The sequence below is a fragment of the Podarcis melisellensis genome (genome assembly GCF_964234715.1).
Source record: "Podarcis melisellensis genome assembly, chromosome: 3".
NCBI classification, from domain to species: domain Eukaryota; kingdom Metazoa; phylum Chordata; class Lepidosauria; order Squamata; family Lacertidae; genus Podarcis; species Podarcis melisellensis.
The window spans coordinates 45,567,376-45,592,551 of NC_138530.1; the positions used below are offsets into that span (position 1 = coordinate 45,567,376).

Here is a 25,176-nt window from a genome sequence, read left to right on the forward strand (position 1 = left end):
CTAGGTGGTTGAATGTGAAGACGCTGAGGAGTTAAAGGTCTTTGAGCAAAGGTACATTTTGTTTTCCCTTTGGGTGCAAATATAACCACAGATGTATAAAAGTAGGCAACTCTTAAGTGAGTTTTTGACTGTGATACAGTTAACGTTACTATCTCTATCTCCTTTTCCAGGCCCATATATGTATCTACTAAATGACCTGAAACTGTAGTTGGTTGGGTAATGGAACATGGAATGAATTTTGTGCCACAGTTAGGAGAAGAATAAATATGGAAATTTTATTTTTAATGTTGTGTAATGAGTACATTTTAAAAAACTGTTAGCATGGTGTTCAACTTTTTCTCTTTGGCCATGAAGGACTGGAAGCTTAAAAAAAATAAATGCTGTGATTGTCCTTTGGTTTTCATAATATATATAATTAACCACCATAATTCAGTTCTGTTGCCTTTCTCCTATAAGGGGAGCTGAAACAGCAAAAGCCCCAGCTGAATTTCCTTCCTCCAAATGGAGAGATTGCATTTGCTCATGGTGGTCACTGTTGTTGTTTATCCAGATTGTTGGAAGAAGTTCTTTGCTACATCAATGCTGTGGCACAATCAGTGGAAAAAAATGCCGACACGCAAACAGCAAAATTCTGGAGGGCTCTGCTCAATAAGTCCTATGATGTACTGGATAAGGTAGGTTTCTTTGGTTGACAGTGATGCTGATGTGAGCTGTCATGCAAACCAAGCAAACATCATCACACTGCGTGCCTATCTGATTCATCTGTTGATCTCAGGGGGCTGGTTCTTCAACACTTAAAAAGTAAGGAGGAACCCTGTTTTTCCTAGTTTTTTTCCATAATGAAAGCAGTCCCGACACCTGTGGGAACTTCCCTTTTTTTGGCATGGTACATTTCACTGCTACTTTCTTTCCAGGTCAATGCCTTGATGCCAACGGAAACCTTCATCCCCGTCATCCAAGGCCTGATGGCCAACCCGCTGCCTTCTGTGAGACGTAAAGCCATGGACCTCTTGAACAATAAGCTGCAACAACGCACACAGTGGCAGCAATCACAAGTAACCCCCATTCTTCTCACTGATTCTTTTCCCTCTTACCATGGGAATTTGCTGTCTCAAATAACCAAATCCCTTCCCTACCCATGTGCTTTTAAAAATGGCACAAAGGGGAAGAGGGTCAAGGATTCTTAGAAAAGCATTTCACAGGCCTTGTAAGGGAAAGAAAAATACGTTTATGCTTAGCGTGACTTCGTGTTCGGCTTTGAAAATGGGATGTTTACATTGCCAGTCCACCCTTTATTTGTGCCTTTGGAGCAATGATACCTTACTTGGCACTGAAATCCTAGTCAAAGTTGATTTGTCTGCCTAATTCTGTTTTTCAGGTTGAGTTGCTGTTAGAATTGGTTCCCCATCTCCTTGCAGTTGTGCGGCATGATACAAGTGAGGCCAGCGGGGAGCCAGAGCAGGCGATCAACAGGCAGACGGCGTTGTTCAGCCTGAAGCTGCTGTGCAAATGTTTCGGCCCAGAAAGGCACGAGCCATTTGTGCCTGTGCTGAAAACCGCCATCGATGTGATTTCTTCAGAAAGGAAAGAAAGAAACCTTGCAGGAAGTGCTTTGCTCTGCGCAGCTGAGGTCACCTGTGTGCTTAAAGCACAGGCCATACCTCACCTACCAAGGTAGCACTTTGAACTTGTACAGTAAATAATGCATCTAGTGTTTATGTAGGACTTTAGAATATTCAAAGCATATTATGTCCATTGTTTCATTAATATTTGAAGGAGCTCTGCAAGGTAGGCCATGGAATTTTATGCTCATATTGCAGATACTTGAGCTTAAAAGCTGAGAATAATGACAGATAGGGATGACTGAAGTACAATTTGACTTGGGGACAAAATTTAGTAACTACAGTCTGTCAACATCTGGGAACCCAAAGTTGAATAACTCTGCTTTTAAAACAACCTGTGGAGAAATATATTTGAGTTGAAAACTAGAAAGATCGTGAATTTTTTTCAGGAGAGCAACCTGTTTGGAAATAAGTGAATTAATCTTCTCTATATGTTACTTACAGGCTAATGCCAGCATTGCTGAAAATACTAAAACACAAAAAGGAGTTGGTTGCCAGTGAAATTTACTTGCTTAGCTCAGTGACGGCTCTATTGAAGGTTGTAGAAACCTTGCCATGCTTTCTCAGTCCGTATCTCCAGGATATTTTGCTGCAGGTGGGTCTTATGTCTTTCTTCAGTTTATGATTAATTATGAACTGCTCAAGCAACATCATCTGTGCTGCTTCTCTGGCAGCTAATTAGATCTGCACATTTGCTGCCTTTTAGGTGGTCCGTTTGGAAAGAATTGCCATTGAAATGGGCCCTTCATCTCCTGTTAATCTACGTGTGACGTCTCTGAAAAACACCCTGGCAACGACACTTCCACCGAGAGTCCTTCTGCCAGCAGTTACGAAATGTTATGATGAAATTGCAATTGTTTCTAAGGTTAGATGTGTACTGCTTCTTCACTTAAGTAGATGATGATGATGATGATGATGATTTATTAAATTTGTATGTCCCTTAATCCGTAGATCTCAGGGCAGTTCACAACATAAAACTTACAAACATAGACATATTTTATATTAACCCAAAAAAACTGTTTTATAGTGCAGTTTTGAAACCAAGGAGGAGGATTTCTATCTGCAAAGATCTGGCCTTACTTTCCAGAGGCTCTAGCTGTAATTTATATATTTCACTTGTGCTCTAACACTCTCTCATATTTGGCAAGTGGTTCCTGGTTGTTGTTTTTAAATGCCAACTTAAAGGACTATGAAAGCAGATGGACCACCATTATCTTAAATAAGGGCAAACATTTCATAATTGCTAGTCACCTAAGAAGCCTCTGGTTCTAACATTTTCATACTGAATGCTCCTATACTGATGAAACCATGTTCCGGAAAGAAAATGCCTTTTCCATGTTTGTTTGTTTCTATTATCTTAGAAAATAGGTTTTGTTCTGATTTAAATATATGTCTATCATATACTTGGTCTTGTTTTGTTTTCTAGAACAATCTAGGTGCACTTATGGATATTCTGAAGGAGCATATCGTAATTCTAGAAAAAGACTCGCTTGCTGCCCATCAGTCTGAGCTAACAGCATTTTTCTTGAAGGCCTTGGACTTCAGAGCTGAGCATTCTCAGGTGGTGTATGGAAGGTCTTTGGGGAACATGCAAAACTATAATAATTGCCCATTACATAGTATTCAGCTTATTTTTTGATTGCTCTGGCCACAGTTCTGCACCCAGGCTGAGTAACTCACTAATTAAAGCCCAACTGTGTGCAGGATTGCACCCACTGATTCTCCATTTTTAGAGATGGTCACATATTGGCCAATTATTGCTATTGGGTTGTTTTTTTTAAAGTGTGTACTTAATATTAAGTATAGTAAAGACACAAGATGAGATCCAGTTGTGGCAGTCTGCTTGCACAATGGAAATTCACTTAAGCAACAGGCCTTGCTGTCCCTTCCAGCCTCCTGAGCTGATCCTGAGGGGCCTGCAACTCTCTAGTAAAGATTTGGTAATTTTTTGGGGGTGGGGAGCAGAGAAAAGATTGGTAGCCCACACTCACTACGTTGTATCTCACCAATAGACTATTAATTGAGTATTGTAGTGTTGATTGGTACTGTCGGTTTTCATCTAGGATGACCTGGAGAACATTGGGAAGACGGAGGCTCATATTATTAAGTGCTTAATCAGCATGGTTATGAAGCTTTCTGAAATGTCTTTTAGACCATTCTTCTTCAAGGTGGGTGTTCTGTCCTGTTTCTGTCTTAGCCATTTATAAGCCGCCCAGGCTATTATTATTTTTATTATTATACAGAGACTAAAATTCCTCTCTCTGTTTCAGCTCTTTGACTGGGCCAAAACGGAGGGAGCCTCTCGGGAGAGGCAGCTGACTTTCTGCCGACTGGCAGATTGCATTGCCGAGCAGCTAAAAGGACTCTTCACTCTCTTTGCTGGCCATTTAGTGAAGCCATTTGCGGACACACTGAACCAGATCAATACTTCCCAAACAGGTAGGAAGAAGACACTCTGGAATGCAGTAAATAAAATACTGCTCATTTTAATTCGTTTTTGTATTTCTCTCTTCTTCTTTTTTTTGCTGCACTCACACTCAGTAGTTTTTTGCAAGTCGAAAACCAGCCTGGAAAGTCTAAATTATTGAAGCAGAATACATCACTGGAATTACAAAAGCTATGCAAGTGTTAGATGATCGGCCTTGTATTTGGCAGTGCCACTTCCATTTTAAACACCTTGTCGTAATTTTCATATACTATATTACTGGAATGAAACTCATGAGATATTGCCAAATAGTCTAGAAAAATATTACTTAGGACTAGGATCTGTAGGGACAGATAGGAAGCTGTGCAGAATTGAAATAATATTCCTTTCCTAGCCATTCCCCAACCTACTGAGTCTTTAGGAGACCTTGCTCTCTAAAGCTAGCCTTAAGCTCTAGAAACGTGTGCATTTTTGAAAGTAATGTTTATGCTCAAAAGGAAGAGAAGACCACATCTGCTTTGAGCAAAGGCAGAAAGAAGAGGGAAAGCACATTAAAATCATATCTACCTGCCGTGGTTGAATCAGAGGATACTGTCCCTCTAAGTAGATGTCTCCTGTCCCATGGCAACCTGAGAAGTGTGCTTTTTCTAAATTACTGTTGTAATTACCAGGAACTTGATGCACTGGATAATATACTAGAAGCCAGCTACAACACTGGCACACTGTATCACGCACTGCGGGTCACAATAGTTTTGCCATAACCAGTCATCAGAGGCTGGATGTTGCTTATATCTATATAGTGAATAAATAAGCAGTTTTAACCTTGGCCTGCCCATACAGCTAATGTCATGTGATGTTCTCCTAATGAGGCTTGTGTAAATTGTAGCCACTGCAAGTGTTACTTTGGTAGTTAAGCAATGCCAATGGTGCCTCATTTCGGTCTCTTGTTATTTTTTGCAGATGCAGAGGAAGCTTTCTTTGACTCTGAGAACAACACTGAAAAGAGCTGTTTATTGCTACAGTTCATCCTTGATTGTCTCCACAAAATCTTCCTCTTTGATTCCCATCATTTTGTGAGCAAAGAGAGAGCAGAAACATTGATGATGCCTTTGGTCAATCAGGTATTGATAAACATATTTTCGCTTAACTGTTGGGCACTGCAGACATTTTTGTTGGGTACCTTTAAATGTCTTCCCTTTTATACATCATACATTTCATTATTGTTCAACTAACAGACGTATGGACATGGGGGAGGGGGAACCTTGGCTGCTTCATAATTTTCCATTGTTGTCAAAGCACTATACCAAATTTAAGCCATGCCCATAGCATCCATCACAGGAATTCGCCGGTCAGTAATCACACAGGGATGCGGGTGGTGCTGTGGGTTAAACCACAGAGCCTAGGACTTGCCGATCAGAAGGTCAGCGGTTTGAATCCCCGCGACGGGGTGAGCTCCCATTGTTCGGTCCCTGCTCCTGCCAACCTAGCAGTTTGAAAGCACGTCAAAGTGCAAGTAGATAAGTAGGGAAGGTAAACGGCATTTCCGTGCGCTGCTCTGGTTCGCCAGAAGCGGCTTAGTCATGCTGGCCACATGACCCGGAAGCTGTACGCCGGCTCCCTCGGCCAATAAAGCGAGATGAGCGCCGTAACCCCAGAGTTGGCCACGACTGGACCTAATGGTCAGGGGTCCCTTTACCTAATCACACAGTTCAGAGATGGAGTTAACTCTTTATTATCAAAAACACAACCTCCACAGACTTGGTTGAGTGTCATGTGTAATGAGCAGAGCAACTCATTCCCAGTAGTCTTCCTCCATGAACATAAGTTGCCGAGACTGAAAGTCCCCACCTCCTCACCAGAGCTTTGTCTAAGCAATCAGAGACTATGCCTGTGTGCAGCCAAACTTTTCTGCACCCTTTTCATGCCTCTTCTGGTTCTGATTACGGCAGCAGTCTGTGCCTTTTCACCAACTGGACTCATCTCTGCCTCTTAGCCTCCCCCATCCCACTCTCCTACTTCAGCTTCTGCCTCTGATTCTGCCACAAACTCTCCCAGCTCACTAAGCCATCACCCCTTCAGTTTCTGACACCTCCTCTTCCCAGTCCTCTCCCTCTGTCCACTCATTGTTGTCCAACCACCACTCCCCCCCGGCTCTGAGCCCTCTTCCCTTGGGGGTTCCCCAGCTTTTCCCTCCTACCATTCCTCTGTGTTCAACCAATCCATGACAGTGTTCTTGCTTAGTACCATTTTTTTCTTCCTATTAAATGCAGCCGGGGTGGTGCATTAGTTGACAGTTTTCAAGGAAGAGGTGTCAAAGGATTCTAGAAACTGTAGGTGACTGGCAAGTAATCTAGGGAAGCTAGCTATCACAATATTGTAACTGTCTGAAATAAAAAAGGAAATAAATTATTTCACTTTCATGTGCATGTGATTTGTTTTCTCTAAATAGCTGGAAAATATGCTTGGGGGAGAAGAGAGGTTCCAGGAGAGAGTGACAACTCATTTGATCCCATGCATAGCTCAGTTTGCAGTTGCAATGGCAGATGACTCTTTGTGGAAGCCACTGAACTATCAGATTTTGCTGAAGATGAGGCATGCATCACCCAAGGTATGTGGCGGAGTTGGGTCATAAAATAATATCCCATTTAAGTCACCCTGATGTGACTAAGAAGGCAGATGACTGTCAGTGGTTATGTAATCTGATTTCGGACAGTTCCCTGTCTGCACTGCAGCACCATTGCAACAGTTTACAGTCTATAGAGGCTTTTCATGTGGAAGACTTAATTCAAGTGCACGTAGAGGGAAGTATTGCTATTGCAAACTGCTTTCTGCTGCTTCTTGCACAACCATTAGATACAACTTTGTAGGTTTAACTTGAACTGCCAGTGGGACACATTTACTAAAACATGTGACTAAAGTAAGGGAGCAGACTGGTGGATGATAACTTCAGCAAAGCTGTGATTCTGAATTTGTGCACAGAAACTTGTTATGCTTAGCATTTCCTCTTGAGAAGTTTGGTGTTCGAATGCACTAACATGCCCCACTGTGATACTACTGGCTGCTCTCTTTTTCCTTTAGGTTCGATTTGCTGCCTTGTTAACTTTGCTAGAACTTGCACAAAAAATAAGAGAAAACTACATGGTGCTACTTCCCGAGTCTATTCCTTTCTTGGCAGAGCTTATGGAAGGTAATGTAGCATATATTATTGTCACTGTGAGAATTTCTACTTCGGAGTCTACTTTAAATGAAGCCGTTGCTGCACTTTTCGCACCCTTCCTCAGTGGGGTTCAGGATAGTCCATATGCCCTAATAGAAAATGCTCAAGTCTGTTTGCACATTGAGGTTCCACAAGCACTTCCACAGTGGTTTGTGCCGTGACTTGATGGCCTGTTTGCCTTCTCCCCACTAGTGCTAGGAAGAAATGAACTGCAATCCATGGGCTTAGCATTCGTCAACTTGTGCACATTTAACTTAAATGATGAAAACTTTATGCGCTTGGCAACTGGCCAGCTGCAGTTGCATAAATTAAGCACACCCTTAACAGGCTTCCAGAGCCTCTTTCATTGGGGAGGGAAGTTAATGGCTCCCAATTCCCATCTGCCCCAACCATTGGTCAGGAATGATAGGAGTAGCAATCCAACAGCACTTGGGAGTGCCAGAGATAGCTGCTTACTCCTGTTTAAATGTTTCACAGTGGATGAAACTATTGAGTTCCTTTTTGCCAGTGACTTCTTAGTTACTATGATGTTGTTTGTCTGTCCCCCCCCCTCCCCAGATGAATGTGAAGAAGTGGAACACCAGTGCCAGAAGACAATTCAGCAGCTTGAGGTCATTCTTGGAGAACCACTGCAGAGTTACTTCTAAGACTATCCATGGTCTTTTTCTTTTCATCATTCTCAATAATATTTAAACATAAACGGTGAACATTTTTTTAATGTTAAACAAGAATTTTAATTGTATACATTTTTCCCCACTCTGAATTGTGATATTAAAAAACATTCATTTATAAACGGTTGGACACTTGGCATTTATCCTTTCTCTGGCTTGCGTAAAGTGGATGCGTTCTTCACATTACGAAAGTGTGAGGTAAAAACACATCACCCAACTTTGTGCCTGAAGCAAAAACTCTTCTGCATCACATCCTACTGCTGACAGGCAGCTGTGACAGCTGATACTTCATCTAAATTCTGCAGTAAATCTAGCTCTTGCCTCAACCCCTAGGAGGAAACTAACACTGTCCTGGCCTAGCTGTTTAAATAAAATCTTCTGCCAACTTGGTGGAGCTGAAGAGGAAACTTCACTCACTACTTATCTCTCTGTGACCTAATCTCTGCTGGTGGCATTGTTAAATAAAAGGTTTCAGGTAGACCAGGGAAGGGGCATGCATGGGCCTCCACTTGTTTGATTATACCTCCTCATTCCTATTGGCCATGCTGCCTTGAGATGAAGTCCAACAACAGCTGGGAGGGCCACAGTTTCTCTGCCACTGCAGCAGGTCATTATAGTTCATTTTTTAAAAAGATAATACCATGAATTCCAAAATTCTTTAATTTTCTCTACTCAGCTTCACAGAAGAAAAATTTTAATTCTGCACCCTTCAGAGCTATTCAGCTGAGAGAGAAAAATGGACCCTTTGTCTCTAATCCCTAGCCCTAAACCCCAAACACTTATCTGGTACAACAAAATAGGAATTTCTCCATTTTAGTCATGTTTTTGTGAAGAAAGACACCTCTAACCATTGAGACTACTAATGGTGTCCTTCATGAGAATATGTATTTTCCAGTACAGTGCAACCAGTTGAGAGTATATACTGGTTATAATTTCTAGAAATGTTCTAAAAGCATGAGAAAGGTAAGAACATAAGAGTTCTTTTGAATCTGCTGTACCTTCCATTACCAGGAGCAGAGTTAGCTTAACAATATAGTCTTCAAATTCACTAGTTGAATTTAGCATACACAATTTTAGTAACAGCAGCTGGTAACTATTTATAACTTAACATTACACTGTGAATCAACAGTATGTTTATCAGTTGATTTCCATAGACAAATACAGAAAGGTTTTTGTAAGCAACCTGCATCCAGTATATATGTATTTTTTGCTGCGGTAGATGGATCACGTTTAATGCTGCTCAGTGTCCTCAAGATTAGAGGAAGGGATTCAAGGAGACCTTTCTAAAATCACTTTGAAAGTAACACACAAGTACTGCATCACGGTTACCAGCTCCTCACATCCAGCAGTCGAAGGTCCCCACGGATTTCCAGGATGCTGATCTTTCCAAGTTGTTTGAACCGGTGTTTGTACTCTATGGCATGCACACCGTTGATCGCAATGTTGTACTGATGGGCCTTGCAGAGTATTATCAACTGAAAGTTAAAGACATTTGACATCCTTAGTTAAATTAAAAACATTCAAAGTTATGGGGTGCGTAAGATAGGAGCATCTGCAAGGCGAAGGCTACAACCTACCCAACAACTAAGGATGGCCATGTTTGAGGAATCATTTACAAGGTAGGATAGTTCGCAACCGTAATATTCAAATAGTTTCGGAACATGTTTAGAAATAGAAACTTTTAAGACTATAGGATGCTGTGTGCTGAAGCTACAACCTCTCGTCTTGTGCTGCACCTGTGAGCTACCTAGCAGCCTTGCAGGCAAGGGGAAGGGAATATGTGACAAAGGTCCTATCTGCCACACTGCTTAAACTGCTGTGACATAAACAGCTGTTTGTGCTGTATTAAGTTGATGCACAGACCGAGGCTGGCAGAAATCTGCAGTGAGAGTCTAGTCATCCTATCACAGTTCGGTCCTTACAAAAATATTCCATGATCTGGGCAAAGGAGGTATAGATTCCAAAACATCACCATTCTTGCCTGAGTCACTGGGCATAGTGTATTTCTACTTGAATCGTCCTGCGACTTCAAACATGTCCCTGCCATCTATGATAATCAGCTACCAAATTCTGCATGTCCATGGTACATGCTCCAGAGAAAGAAATATGGTAGAAAGTACTCATAACTGTCTAGAACTGTTGGGATTCCAGCTCCCATCAGCTGCCACCAACAGGAAGGTCACTGATGACGGGACTTTAAATCCAAAAACATTTCAGAGGGCCAGAGTTTAGTCTCTGTGGGAGAACTAATGTTACACCATATTCTCCTCTACTCAGTCCAACACTATTTTTTCATCCCCTGCAGACGTCTGCATTGCACATACTGCAGCAGATCACTGCTGGTCTGTATTTGTTTAATAGTTACCTCAAAATACATTCCTGGAGCGAAAGGAAAATGAGGGATCTGCTTTTCTTCTTCTCCCCAGCTGCTGTCCAGGTAGGAATTTCTCACAAAAGCCTTATCTCTTATTCGGGGATTCAGATGCAGAGCAATGTCATCTGAGTCACTGGCTTTAAGGTTAATGGCAAAGCTGTGAACAAAATAGTAATGTTAAGCTACTGCAGCATCGCTATCATACTGGACAGTGGTGGGAATTACTGAAAGAAGTCAGAAAGTACTGCTATTATGGTTTACAACAATCAGTGACAACAAAGGTTCTGATTAGAACTTGCAATTCTTTTTAATGACTTCTTTTATTTACACACATTTTCAAAAGCAAAATAAATCAGAAATACAGTGAAAGGGTTCCAAGGCGGTTGCTATGTTTTATCCAGAGCATGTAGGTTTCTGATTCTTAATACTTCCGAGAAGAACTTAGTCATGATACTTTGGATTATATTAGTGTATTCTAAATACACAGAGAGAAAGAGACCAAAAACAACAGCATGTTAAAACAGCCTAAGAAAAATGACAAATGCCACTCTGATTTTACTAACCCATTTGCTTTTTCATTAATTTCTCCTTTTATGACAATTGTTCGTCCAGGCTCAAGAGGAGAATGAAGTCTTGCAATGTAAGGAACTACCTGAAAATGTAACCATGCTTAGAATTATGATTCCAAAATTAATGGACTGAAACGTTTCTCTCGAAACATGAATCCTGTGATCAGTTAGTTTTTACACCTGCCGCACTGTTCATTCCTTTTTTGGATGACAAGCAAACATAAAACAGGTTCGGATATCATTTGGAATGCCCCTCTTTATTTTGACAATACATTTATCCTTTTACTAATTCCTCAGCTTTTCCTCTCATTGCCTTATTGATTTTTTATAAAGAGTGTTATATACTGCTTAGTCTACAAAACCCTCCAAGTGGTTTACATCAAACCTTATGTTCACTGGTGTTTTTGATGAGGTACTCTCCTACAGATTTATTCAAACTTTAAGCGGCAATCACAATTGCATCAGGTGCAACTGTAGTTCCCACAGTAAACATGGGAAGAGGAGTGCAGAGTGGGAAACTGCAGCCAAACAGTGCTTCCCATCACATGTCCTATGATGGTGAGAAAGACACACATATTGCATGTTTACTGCAGGAAATCAACTGGAGTAGCCATGGAAAAATACAGTTGCATAACATGGCTTGAAGAATAAGGATAAATTTATCAAGTGTACACTCTCTCATTAATACCCTAGCAAATAGTGAAGGGATGGAGAGACAAGACTTTACCTTACAAAAAATATTTCAAAATGAATGGCCACTTAAGCAAGAATGAGGCTACACAATTCTGCATCAAGGGGTCATGTGAAAAAGCTCATCTGTGCCCATTCCCTAATAACTCTTGCATTGTGTTTCAAATGTGGTTTACATGCCAACTGATACTTACAAACTGTGACGCATCAGGGACGTCTTCCTGCTGGAAAGAGAAAGAGAGACTTTGCTATAACCTAAGAACAACAAAGCTGTGAACCTAGCCAGATAAGAAGAATACCTACATTTCCTGTGTTTGCCTTTGTTGCCCCTAGCAAGGATGGCTGAGAGCCTTGCAAAGACTGCAGAGAAAAGACAGGTTGAGAGATCAACACTCATAGGTCACAGAGAACTCACATACTGAACTGCCATCTCTGAATATCTTTCTAACTGTGAATGTTTCATCAGCGAGCTGTTGAAGGAGGGATGTTTTTTCTTGCTTTAAAACCAGGGTGGGAATCTGCGACCCTCTAGAAGTTGTTGGATTAAACCTCCTACATCCCTGACCACCGACCATGCTGGCTGGGGCTGATGGGAGCTGGAGTTCAGCAACATCTAGATCAGGCATAGGCAAACTCGGCCCTCCAGATGTTTTGGGACTACAACTCCCATCATCCCTGACCACTGGTCCTGTTAGCCAGGGATGATGGGAGTTGTAGTTCCAAAACATCTGGAGGGTCGAGTTTGCCTATGCCTGATCTAGAGGGTCACAGATTTCCCACCCCTGCTTTATTAAGATGGTCCTCAAACACATTAGCAAGGTAGTGATGATCCAGTAGTGGCAGATCGCACAACTTCTTCTATAGAAGGTCACCACAGAGGCACGAAGTCAAATGAGGTAGACTGACTAATGCATTGCAAGGATATCTGCCACTTCAGTGATATACCAATTTGTGTGGAGAGAATGTGGAATCACTTTTTCCAAAGCAACACAGGCTCTTCATTATTTCTGGACTCTCCATAGGCAATATGATGGCATCATGCAGACACATTTGGCCCCAAACTGTTCATGTTAGTAGTTATATAAATACTGTGCTCAGGGTACAATATTTCTCATTGCCCAAGTCACTGGGCAATTCCTCTGTCAAAAATCACACACTGCTGTTGCAGGCAATATTTTCTCCCCTTCCTAGCTGGGAGTGAAGCACACCATCAGATCTATTCTGACCTATCCATAGCTGCTCTTTACGTGTTCCACCGCAGCATGAAATTGTAAGCAGCAGAAAAATGTCTGTAATATAGACAGGCAATGTGGAGCCATTTTGATGCAGTGGTTAGAGTATTGGAGTGAATTTGGGGGGACTCATGTTCAGATGCACACTTGGCCATGAAGCTCACCAAATGACATTAGGCCAATAACTAGCTTTCAACCCAACCTACTTAACAGAGTTGTGACGAGGAAAAATGGGGGTGGGAAATAAATAATATGTATCACCTTGGAGGAAGGGTAAGATAAGCTTAATACTATCTATCTATCTATCTATCTATCTATCTATCTATCTATCTATCTATCTAACTATCTATCTATCTATCTATGCAATACCTAAATAAGTTGCTGCGTTATTTAATAACTTACCGCATTGGACACAAATCCTATCATATTGACTTGCACATTTCCATATATTCCAATTGTATCTATTTTTTCAAGGTTAAGCCTATGCTTGTAGATCAACAAGTGCTTTCCATTTACAGATACCTAGGAAAAAATAGAAACAAAAACACACAGCTATTTCTCACAGTTGTGGTGAAAATATGCTATCATCCGAACTTTATATTTATTCATGCAAATGCATCTTAGTTTAAGTTCATTTGCCATGCAACTGGCTTCCAACAAAGATGTTGGCAGTTTCTCATTTTTACATTTCTGAAAACAAATAAGGCGCCTAGATGCAACCTTTCACAATATTCTCTGATTCAACTGTCTCAAAATGCTTGGTCTGCATGCTCTGGAAGCCTGGCATGCAAGTTATTGAGCTGTCAGCAGTGAGTCCCAAGGACAACACAAACCCAAAAGCTGGAAGGACAATCTGTCTTCTAAAACTGTGTCCGCACTCAACTAGTATCTTTCCATATACTAATTGCACAAGGTGGAAGCGCAATAAATCAGCACTGTATCCCCCAGGTTTTGAGCTTCGTGTCCTGATTTTGTCATGGAATGACATCTATCTTACTGCAGCTCTGCAAAGGTCTGCTGTTATTTTCAGCTAACAAAAATAGTCCATTTCTCTTTTTGGCTGCTTCCTTTGCTATTGGCACTTTTCTCTTTCTTTGTAATCCGCCCCCCCATCTTGAGAATATCACCACTGCACCCATTCACCCAAACAGCTTACGAATTACAGCTGCCAGCAAAAGCTAAAATCCTGGTTACTTTACGAAACTCAGACACTACAGACACTTTATCATCTTCACATTTTCTCCCTCCCTTTTGGCAGTATACTGCATCCAATTTATCAGGCAGATGTATGGGCGCCACTGCAGCATTTGTTAATGTTAACAAAAAACCCTGATCATGCAGTTTTTAAGAGAAGGAATTATGCATTCATGAAAAATGGGTGAACAATTTCTTCAACACTGCCTTTAAAATAAAAAAGTGACAGGACGCAGGTGGCGCTGTGGGTTAAAGCCTCAGTGCCTAGGACTTGCCGATCGAAAGGTCGGCGGTTCGAATCCCTGCGGCGGGGTGCGCTCCCGCTGCTCTGTCCCAGCGCCTGCCAACCTAGCAGTTCGAAAGCACCTCCGGGTGCAAGTAGATAAATAGGGACCGCTTACCAGCGGGAAGGTAAACGGCGTTTCCGTGTGCGGCTCTGGCTCGCCAGATGCAGCTTTGTCACGCTGGCCACGTGACCCGGAAGTGTCTCCGGACAGCGCCGGCCCCAGGCCTCTTAAGTGAGATGGGCGCACAACCCCAGAGTCTGTCAAGACTGGCCCGTACGGGCAGGGGTACCTTTACCTTTACCTTATGCTGGTAAAAAGACAGCTAATGGCAAATTGTGAGAATAGGAGACACATTGTGAGCAGAAATATTTGTTGTTAGTTGCATTCAGCTCCAAATGTAGTTTTTTAATGCTTGAATACAATCTTACTAGCAAGTGTTGGTTCATTAACCATTGCTGCCTCCCACTTCGTCTCTCTGGTTTACTGGAACCTATGGACTACTATTAAATCAGTAGTTTTCTACATGTAAGACGGGAAAGAGTGGATCCTTGCAGGAAATGGAAAACCTCTTCCTCCTAGTTGCATGCTTCTTAGACCAACAGGTAAGAGTGCCATCCTGACCTATTCTGTACCACACAACTAGTCTGCATGGCTTACCCCTTGTCAAGAAACAGTGATACCATTCTCTTTTTCTATCATGTTTTACAACTCTATAATTCACTATGACAGTATGTTTTATTCAGATCAACCCAACTTCATCTAGAAGCAAAACAAAAACAAAAATTAAACCCTGCAGTGGCTATATAGAGCACTGATCCACAAACCCTCAAGTTGTTTGAAATGAAGCAATTCAGGAAAAATTAAGCACTTCTTAAGTTCTACTAATTTCAGTGGGAGAGTTAAGCTCTTAAATCCTGTTGAAACCAGTGTGACGTCAATGCCTGATTTTGGCTGGATTGCACCCTCTGTGCTTTTTGGGCATGACAGATTGGCTAAGTAAGTAAGTAATCAGCTTCTAATAACTCACCTGGAATTTATCATGCAGAACCATAAAAACAATCTCAAATGGCTTTCCTTTTCCAAAAGGCATGGTGTGAGTTATCTCTTCCCAGCCCCATCTTTCATTCTGTAGGGTATTGCAAACGACGCAACCAGATTTTTTGAAGCGGGGGTTGAAATGAAAGGCTACATCAGCCCGAGGTTTTGTGCTATTGCCACACTGGAAGTCTATCTGGAACCTAACAGTAAATTGAAACACATCGGTCAATTCAACCTTCTCATAAGCAACATGCAACAACTATCTAAGGCAGGAGAGGTCAACTGCATAATTGCTACCTGTGAGAATAGGATGCTTGCTCTATATTCTATGTCTGCTATATGAATCCAGAAAATTGAGCTGGATAATAGGAGCACCTAACTCTTAGTTTGGCTCACGCTCATGGCAACACAGTCACATTGGCAGAGGGCTTAGCCATAGCTTGGTCACTGGACTCACAGCTGAAGATACCAAACTACTCTCAGCAAGATAAGAACACAAGCATCAGTTGCACTTTTCAACTTCTGATACTAAAGATGGTGTATGAAACACAGAAAGGCTCTTCGTAGTCTATATACGTCCATGTCATAGATGTAATGAAAGCCATTATTATTATTATTTTTAAGTGGGTATGTTCATGGCTGTGGCACAGGTCAGTAGCAATTACAGTGGTACCTCTAGATACGAACGGGATCCGTTCCGGAGCCCCGTTCGCATCTAGAATTAAACGTAACTAGCGACGGCGCGTCTGCGCACCTGTGCATCGCTTTTCGCCGCTTCTGCGCGTGACATCATTTTGAGTGTCTGCGCATGCGCAAGTGGCGAAACTCGGAAGTAATGTGCTCCGTTACTTCCGGGTTGCCGAGGAGCGCAACTTGAACGCGCTCAACTCAAAGCGTATTCAACCCGAGGTATGACTGTACCAGAAATACTCCCCCCATCCCCCAAAAAAACTAGTGCACATTTTAAAACATTATTTAATATACGCATACATTTCAAGTCATTGCATAAGCCAGACTTCTTGCATATTCACTTTATCATGACCTTCATTTAATGTTCAGATCTTAGGAGCAGAAGCCAATTACTTTCCCAAGCCATGCATTATTTGAAATTATTTCTGGGGAGTAATTTCACAACACTATCGCTTCCACCAGAAAACCTATGATGCGGAAGCAGCAAGTGCTTCCAGCAATTTGTAACACTTCTCAAAAGCTTCAATTTCATACGTATTTGATGCAACCATTTCAATATGTGAGGGAACGTGTTCTGCTGTCATTTCTTTGTGTGCTTGCCTTCTACCATCACCTACCAGAGACTATTTATAAAGATCTTATTTGAACTCTTACCTTTCTGCACCTTCTGGGACGGACCCACGTATGACCACAAGCTCTCCAGGCAAAAGACCCCCAATTATAGTCCCAGCATATGGAATACTCTATAAAAAGAAGAGGGAAATGGAATTATTATGCTTAAGGCTTGAGAAGACTAAAAATGAAATTTATACATAGTTTATTTACATTATTAACCTTTCCTGTATTTCACGAACTAGGATTCAACAAAAGCAAATTTTGAACAATTTTTATTTTGGGGGGGTCATAATTTGCAAGATCTACTAGTTTCGCCAATTCAGAGAAACTTTTTGCTGGGACACAGTCTAAGGCAGCTGGCATACTTATTTGTTTGAACTGACCGGTGTAAAACAAGAAATCACTTCTAGGAACTGGTGGGTGCATTATCCATATACAACAGGGGTGACCAACTCCCAAGAGACTGCAATCTACTCACAGAATTAAAAACTGGAAGTGATCTACCCCCTTTTTCAGCTACAAGTTGTTGAGCTTTGTTTAGGTAGGAGGAAAGCACAGATTTTTGTGAATTCAAGCCTAAACTCAAGGGTCTACCAAGACCTTCCGGGGATCTACCAGTAGATCACAATCGACCTGTTGGACATCCCTGATATACAACATGGGCTTGGGACCTAGAGCAGTCCCAGGACAAAGAGCAGCCATCAAATTAATTTGGACTAGATTTCTAATCCTCACCTATGTGCCTTTCTTCTCCAAAAAGATAGATGTACACACAGAGCTCTGAAAACTACTTGTCCACACTCCTCTAGCTGCAAGCCTAAATACTAGGAAGTAACTTTGAACCCATGGGGCTTCCTTCTAATTAAACTCGCTGCTATCAGCCTTCCCCCACACCCTGGCCATTAGCTTCTCCTGTCAGCCCACAATCACATGGGACACTATACTTCTGCCAGCCCTTCTTTCTCTTCATCCACTTTGTCTTTGGCCTAGTTCTCTAAAATTTCACTTCACTTTTACTGTAAAACAAGCTATCTTTAAGGTGAAATTACAAAATCTACAGGTGTCAAAAGGAAAGAAGATGAACAGGAGATAGTTACCGGGTTCAGGACTGTCTTTTGAAAATTGTCCAGGGACATCATTTTTCTCTCCTCTAATCGAAGGAAGTTTTCAGGCTCTGTAAGACCCACTGTGTGGATCTTGAATGGCAATAAACAGCTCCTGAAACTAAAACCATAGAGCTTTGGTACAACTGAAGACAAGTTAAGAGAAAAATGGGTGCAAAAAGAATATTTTTGGAGATAGCATTCCACAATTGGAGCACCATAACAGAAAAGGCCCTGTACTCTCTTGAACATGGGGGGTACGAGGATAAGGTCTCAGCTGTCAATTTCAGTATGTGCACAAGTTATAGGGTAGTAGGCCTGAAATGCACAGTAACCAGGGGTATTGCTCCAGCACAAGGATTCAGATGTGTTCAGGAGAAATCCCATGGCTATTTAAATCAAGAAGCTTCCGAATGGCTACCATGGTCAACTGTCTAAATAGAGGAATGACCAAGATTCCATTGTGTACGTATATTGCACAATGTCCTATGTGCACCATATTACCCTTTTATATATGTTCCTTGAGTACAATATAGTACAGTGGTACCTCGGGTTACATATGCTTCAGGTTACAGACGCTTCAGGTTACAGACTTCGCTAACCCAGAAATAGTACCTCGGGTTAAGAACTTTGCTTCAGGATGAGAACAGAAATCATGCTCCGGCGGTGTGGCAGCAGCAGGAGGCCCCATTAGCTAAAGTGGTGCTTCGGGTTAAGAACAGTTTCAGGTTAGGTACGGACCTCCGGAATGAATTAAGTACTTAACCCGAGGTACCACTGTACTTTTCATAATTTGGGTCTTTCTGATGTCTATATAGGGACAGTCACTGAAGTCTGTACTCTCCCTAATGGCCATTTCACACATTACATAGAGAATGTTTGGCTAGGAAACAGTGAAGCAGTATATATCATTCCAGTGGAAACTGCAGAGCTGTTTTAGGAAGTAATGGTATGAAGTAACATATCACAAGGCATGCACATCATTCTCAGGGAAAGCAGATGAAAGTTGAAGTCCAACTTGCGAATATTGAGAAGGGGAGTTCAGGGCAGAGCCATTCCAACCTTTAGCGAGGCAAGTGAGGTGCGATAATCATCCTTTGCTAATTGCAGCCTCCAGTTGTGGGTGTCTTCGGCTACATAGTATATAGTACAACAAACTGCATCCAATAATAGCTTCCTGTATGCCTGTATGATGCAGATTTGCAAATCCTTATTTATCTTATTCACACCATCAGTTTTAAGCAAACACTTTGAAATGCAGAGGTAGCCCAAAGACAAATATATCTTTATTGTACTTCTGCATCTTTTCTGGAAGAGGATTACCAGGATGGGAAAACATAATGGCTCAAGTCATGGATGAGCAGTCTAATACTGTATCTTATTACCAGCAAAAGTTCTTCTTTAGCTTGAACAGATCAAATCAGCACAGATACACAGAAAAACATTTATTCAGAATTAGGCTCCACTGAAATCAATAGCTGTAATGAGGATACTAAAATAGTGTAAAGTCAACCATCCAATAGGGACGCGGGTGGCGCTGTGGGTAAAACCTCAGCGCCTAGGACTTGCCGATCGCATGGTCGGCGGTTCGAATCCCCGCGGCGGGGTGCGCTCCCGTTGCTCGGTCCCAGCGCCTGCCAACCTAGCAGTTCGAAAGCATCTCTGGGTGCAAGTAGATAAATAGGGACCGCTTACCAGCGGGAAGGTAAACGGCGTTCCGTGTGCTGCGCTGGCTTGCCAGATGCAGCTTGTCACGCTGGCCACGTGACCCGGAAGTGTCTGCGGACAGCGCTGGCTCCTGGCCTCTAGAGTGAGATGAGCGCACAACCCTAGAGTCTGGCAAGACTGGCCCGTACGGGCAGGGGTACCTTTACCTTTTTACAACCATCCAATGGCAGAAATGCTACCACAGCATTTATGAGTGGCTTTTGAATTGCACTCTATCAACTCTATCCTGAATCTCCTCGGAAGAAAGTTCAACATATTTCAATGGAGCTTTTATCAACAGGGTTTCAGCTTGAGAAATATATTGGAGAGTAACTGCAAAAGTAATGTGTAAATGAACTCCTTAGAAGTAAAAAGTAAATAAATTGCAGCACTTCCTAGAGACACGGATTTAACTTTTGCTGGATTTGAGGTACTCTTTTAAAGCACGCACTTATGTTTATAGAAACACACAAAACTCTCCCACCAAAAAATATAATAATATCTCGTTTCCACAACACTACGCGCAGCTCTTAAGGTTTAGAGGGAATACTTTCAGTTTCCTCACTTTACTTGGGATTATGTGCATCTTCCTCTTACCTTTATAAACCCGTATCCATCGGAAGCGCTCGGCTCTTGATGTTGTTCACGCCATTGAAACTCCTCGCACTGTTTAAAATGGTTCCTCGGGATTCTTCTATTTCCTGGATCACATACACCAGCATAATGACGTCAGCCACTTAGCTCCTCCTCCCCTTAAAGGACCATCGTCTCATTAAATTTCGGGGGGGGGAGCAGTAGGCTTCTCTGTTTTGACCCGGAGTGGTCGAATGATTAGAGAGGGTCTTTAACTAAATCCCCAAGACTCCCGACTCTCACCCGCTCTTAGCCAATCGTGTCATCCCTTATATTCAGTCATGGCCAAACTTGGCCCTCTAGCTGTTTTATAATCTTCTACGATGACTAGTTATAGGGACTGTTAGGAAAGTGTGGCTGCACCTCTCCGCCTTCCCCAGACTCTCTCCCTGACAGCAATTCCAGCACGGTTGATTTCCTTCAGTTGACTACATCAGGCTAATATTTGGGTATTATTTGACTTTGTTTTCATGCCTGTCTGTGTCGTATTAATGACAGTGCGACGGGACAAGGGGGAGGGTGGAAGACGCCCTAAACTGCATCTACTAAAATTCAGTTCTTGGAGAAAAAATATTATAACTTATTATATGACTATATTTTCATCCCATTCAAGCTCCTGTTCCGTTTTAATGGGATTCTGCAGGAAAAGTCACTCGTGGGTTGTTTCCAGCAGTACTACGATCTCTATCCATTTCTACAAAGAGGAGCATTTCCAATCTCCAGTTCTGTCTATTGACCTAAAATAAGTCTTCACTTTTTTTGGTCCCTTCCCTTCCTCTCTCTGGCAAACCACTGTTTTGCTTTTTGGATAAAATTTTGCGTTTTGCTTTTTTGCAGGCAATGCAAACAGGTGCACTTCGTACCGCCGCATCCCCGCAACTACCTACCCTGTTAGTAAACATTGCTGAATGTGTTGGTGTTACAGTTATTACGATCGGCTCCACTGAGATTAAAGTGCGTTATGGTCTTTTGGGCGTCCGGTTAAGACTTTTCCCACCACCACTGCCACCCCTAGCCTCCCCGCCCCAGTCCGTCCTCTCAAACAGCACAGGCTGGTCCACTAGGGCAAAAGGGACACTGGCCCTCACCTCAGTCTGCAAACCCCCCACCCCCGCCCACAATGCTTCATCAAAAGATCACAGGGAGATTCACCATAATAGCAAACGAAAACAATAACACCCCCCCTACAGTTTAAAAGGTAATACTATATATTGTTTAAATAACCAAAGTCCTGGGAGAAGAGGAATGCTGGATTTTATAATTTTATTTTTGGGGACCTACCCAGAGAATATATTTTAACTACAAATGTAGTTAATCAATAAAATACATAATACAGTGGTGCCTCAGGTTACATACGCTTCAGGTTACAGACTCCGCTAACCCAGATATAGTACCTCGGGTTAAGAACTTTGCTTCAGGATGAAAACAGAAATCGCGTGGTGGCAGTGGGAGGCCCCATTAGTTAAAGTGGTACCTCAGGTTAAGAACAGTTTCAGGTTAAGAACGGACCTCTGGAACGAATTAAGTACTTAACCCAAGGTACCACTGTAATACACACACACACACACACACACACACACACAAACTTACCTTGTTTTTAGGGCAATAAGACCAGTGTGGCTACTGAAGAACATTCAATATGCAATGGGTGGAGGCAGGGTAGAGATCACATCCTCAGGCCATGATCTTTGGTGTGAGAGTTGCCTGAAATGTTGGACGGGTTTGGTATTCAGAGGTTATAACTGGAACCTGCAGTTTCTGGTGTGGAAGCTTTGCACTCAGTCCTTCAGGGTGGCAGGGTTGGTTTTTACTATTATATACAGTGACTGCCTCAGGTAGCACATGTGTGGGGGGGCTAGAATAGTCTATAAGCTGCCCCTCCCTTCATTCTACCACAGACACATACCCCCATCCATCTACACACACATTTCCCCCTTCTATTTACACTCCCCAGCCCTATACACACCGTCCACAAGCGCGCACAGAATCCCCTCAGATCCATATACAAACTACATAGCCACCTGCGAGAACTACTGTGATGGAGGCTATGATGAATGGCTGGGTCCTCCTTTCAGTCCAGCTACAATGGCCAGACCATGTGCTAGAAACATGATGTTTAAAAAACAAAAATGGAACACAAATTAGACTTTTCAGAACAGGGAATTCTGCTTCCCCTGCTATGGATTACTACTGTTTCCTCTGCAACAAGTGAACTCCTATTGCTCTATTGCTGGTTGAGGAAGCAATAAGCATACATCATAAGCCACAAATCTATTTCTATCCTTTATTGGGACCCACTCAGAGAATATATATTAACTGCATTCAACAATATATAATGGGTGGGGCTTGGGAGAGGTCACATCCTCAGGCATGTGTTATAGAGTACTGTGTTTTCATGCATCCCCCCCCCCAGACTAGCTTTGACCTGAATTGAGAAAAAGAATGGCCTAGCTGTGTTTTGAATTATTACTGTGTTTAAAGACAAGATTTACAATGCATTGAGGTTGTTCTTTGGATCAAAAAAATTGGATCAAAGTTTGTTGGAGGCAGGGAACACATCTAATCACAGTCTGTGTACATATTACCTCTTACTCTGGCTACAATGAGCTCCCACCATTGATTATTCAAGACATGTACACATGATATTCGCCACAGTCCACCTCAGTCCCGTATCTTGAGAAATACGCTGCTTCCCTCGAATCAGCTTCCCTCTGATTTGACAGATATGGATTGCGTACACCACATCATCATGTGTATATTATGTGTACACCACTTCCAAACCAGCAGTGGAAGTGCATTAGATGCAGAGTAAATAGGAGTACGCAGCCTAAATGTCACTCTTGAAACCTGGAATCAGAAAACACACAAGGCCTTGACTTTAATCTAGAATTGTGTATATGAGTGCAAGAGTACCAACTAAACAATTGTCACCCCACATTTTCCTCTCTCATATTTTCAAACACCAAAGATTAAATTATTGTAATACTGCAGTTCATCAGTAGATGGGGTGAGTCTTCTTCATTTCAAGGCTTCTCGCCCAAGCCCATTCTTGTTTCCTTTGAAGTACAGTACGGTATATCTAATTGAGTTCAGTGGGTTTTGCCACCAAGTAAACATTCTTAGCATGGCAACTCTATTAGAAAACACATCCCTTGAGACAGAATCAAATTTTCTTAGAACACATAAGCCAATCCCTAAAACAGGCATAGTTATTTTGTTTTACATTTTAAAGCATAAAAACATATATATTAAAGCAACTCATTTACCACTAAATTAGAGCACTAGGTAAGCTCCTTCTGAACAGTATAGACTCTTTAATTTCCCACCAGCCATTCTGATTTCAGAGATACAGTACTGTTTGTTTGTTTGTTTGTTTGTTTGTTTAGAATAATATTTAAATACCACTGTATCATAAAAATATATCACTGTGGTTAACAATGTAAAAATATAAAACTAAGAAATAAAATCACAAAAAGGAAATTAAAATTTTGAGGAGCACATGATAGGGTGAAATAGAAGCCACTTAAAAGTGTTGTATTTTTGTTGCTTTCTACTAAACGATGGAAGACATTATACGTTTTATTGGGTTAGCTTGTTCTTCACACTAAACTGGGACTTCAGTGGGAGAGGAAGGAGATTAAAATAGTCCCCTCTGTGCAAACAGCCAACTTGCCTACATGCATGGCAGAGCACAGAATACGGTGTAACTCAGTGCTCAATCACAACACACTAACTGTAGTAGATTAACCCAACAGGGAAACCATATTTCAAATAACAGGGTGTGCAGGCCCTCTATCTTGTACACTTAGAGATCACAAGGGGGATTTCAGTGAGGAGAAGAGCACTGTGCACTTCCTGCCAGAGCCCACCTGTGTAGGTTAGCGCTCTCAGTTTATCTGAAATGTGGGTGCCATCACTTGCACAGTCCCTGACGTGCATGTTGTGGAGGTGTTTTCAGGGACACAGTGTGTGTGCCTGATGTTTTCCCACCATTTTTGTTTTGTTTTAGCTGGGTCATTTTCTTCTCTCCAGCTGGGCTGAGCACAGTGCAGTGACTGTTCCCCCAGCATAGCGCTACCAAATCTCTGGCCCTCACATAATGTAGGTATAGGATTGCTGTGTCTGTGCTTCAGACCTTTGTGCTCAACAATTAAGCAGACGTTCCCTCACATTATTGCTTGGATTTTTAGCTTAGTGTGAAACTAGCTCAGTTAAATTTAAAGTTATCAACCTACCCTACAGTCCCAATCACATCGGTCCAACATGGCAGATGTGAATGAAACAGCAGTACCATGTTGCATTGCACTTCATATATAAGATAACTAAGCAATGCTCTTGTGGGATGGGTTTGTGGGTTTGTGCCAATAACCTAATTAGAGCTTGAATTGCTTGTCGGAGATAAAAATAGGCCTCACAGCCGAACTTCTGTATGTAATCTTAGCACAAATTAAGCCCAAGACAAAAAGGAGAGTTGGGGGAAGAGGAACATAAATAGGTTGGCATTTGATAGCTATAATTTTATCCTCTCAGAGCAGCTGTATGTTCCATACAAACACATAGGTAGGCAAATGGAAGGAGAGTCAGTGGTGTGATGCAAGGAAGACTCTTTCTTCCTACCATGGTGCTCAGTGGCATCTTATAATGCCTTTTGACATTTTTCCTTTCCTTTCCTTTCCTTTCCTTTCCTTTCCTTTCCTTTCCTTTCCTTTCCTTTCCTTTTGCCATGAACAATCTCAGTTCAATGTCCCTAAATCTGAAACATCCAGAACATGTATTCAGAAAATATTAAAATTTGAAGCATGGATTCCATCTAACATTTGATAAACGTTGAAGATGCAAGAAACTGCATGAAGACTCCTCTTTTAGTTTTTGAAAATGCTCCTCCGGGAAACCCTTTATCTTTTGGGACAGACTACAGTTATTACTCAAGACCTGAACGTGTCTGCTGCTTGATTGTTTACAGAATATAGTGAATAACAGAGATCTAGAAATTGTTTGTTAATTTTTAATCATCTTCTTATAAAAAGAGATCAATTCTCCACTCTTATCAGCCTCATTTTACAATATATTGGATATCTCTGTACTGATAAAACAAGGACACTCTGTGAG

At 41.8% G+C, this 25,176-nt stretch overlaps 2 protein-coding genes across 6 annotated transcripts in view; one reads left to right on the top strand and one right to left on the bottom strand.

Annotated features, from left to right (window-relative positions):
• HEATR1 (HEAT repeat containing 1) overlaps positions 1 to 8,057 on the top strand; it is a 34,754-nt gene extending 26,697 nt beyond the window's left edge. The window contains exons 33-45 of the mRNA XM_081906743.1: positions 5 to 51; positions 551 to 674; positions 915 to 1,055; positions 1,379 to 1,674; positions 2,067 to 2,217; positions 2,329 to 2,487; positions 3,049 to 3,183; positions 3,686 to 3,790; positions 3,893 to 4,061; positions 5,008 to 5,168; positions 6,497 to 6,655; positions 7,126 to 7,234; positions 7,823 to 8,057. Coding sequence (XP_081762869.1) covers positions 5 to 51; positions 551 to 674; positions 915 to 1,055; positions 1,379 to 1,674; positions 2,067 to 2,217; positions 2,329 to 2,487; positions 3,049 to 3,183; positions 3,686 to 3,790; positions 3,893 to 4,061; positions 5,008 to 5,168; positions 6,497 to 6,655; positions 7,126 to 7,234; positions 7,823 to 7,911 — 1,845 coding nt within the window. The 3' untranslated portion in view covers positions 7,912 to 8,057. The remainder of the gene's footprint in view (positions 1 to 4; positions 52 to 550; positions 675 to 914; positions 1,056 to 1,378; positions 1,675 to 2,066; positions 2,218 to 2,328; positions 2,488 to 3,048; positions 3,184 to 3,685; positions 3,791 to 3,892; positions 4,062 to 5,007; positions 5,169 to 6,496; positions 6,656 to 7,125; positions 7,235 to 7,822) is intronic.
• Positions 8,058 to 9,130: 1,073 nt separating this feature from the next.
• On the bottom strand, positions 9,131 to 20,152 carry LGALS8 (galectin 8). 5 transcript variants are annotated; one of them, XM_081906949.1, is made up of 10 exons: positions 20,032 to 20,152; positions 17,722 to 17,842; positions 16,664 to 16,752; positions 15,309 to 15,519; positions 13,203 to 13,322; positions 11,872 to 11,928; positions 11,763 to 11,792; positions 10,873 to 10,961; positions 10,301 to 10,466; positions 9,131 to 9,410 (listed from the first exon to the last, which is right to left on the bottom strand). In XM_081906949.1, the coding sequence occupies exons 2-10, from the start codon at positions 17,761 to 17,763 to the stop codon at positions 9,261 to 9,263; spliced, it is 954 nt and encodes a 317-aa protein (XP_081763075.1). In that variant the 5' UTR covers positions 17,764 to 17,842; positions 20,032 to 20,152; the 3' UTR covers positions 9,131 to 9,260. The 5 variants fall into 5 exon arrangements, with proteins under 5 accessions (XP_081763075.1, XP_081763076.1, XP_081763074.1 ...); XM_081906950.1 differs by having other exon boundaries at positions 11,763 to 11,789; positions 17,722 to 17,848; XM_081906948.1 differs by having other exon boundaries at positions 17,722 to 17,848.
• Between the last annotated feature and the right edge of the window lie 5,024 nt (positions 20,153 to 25,176).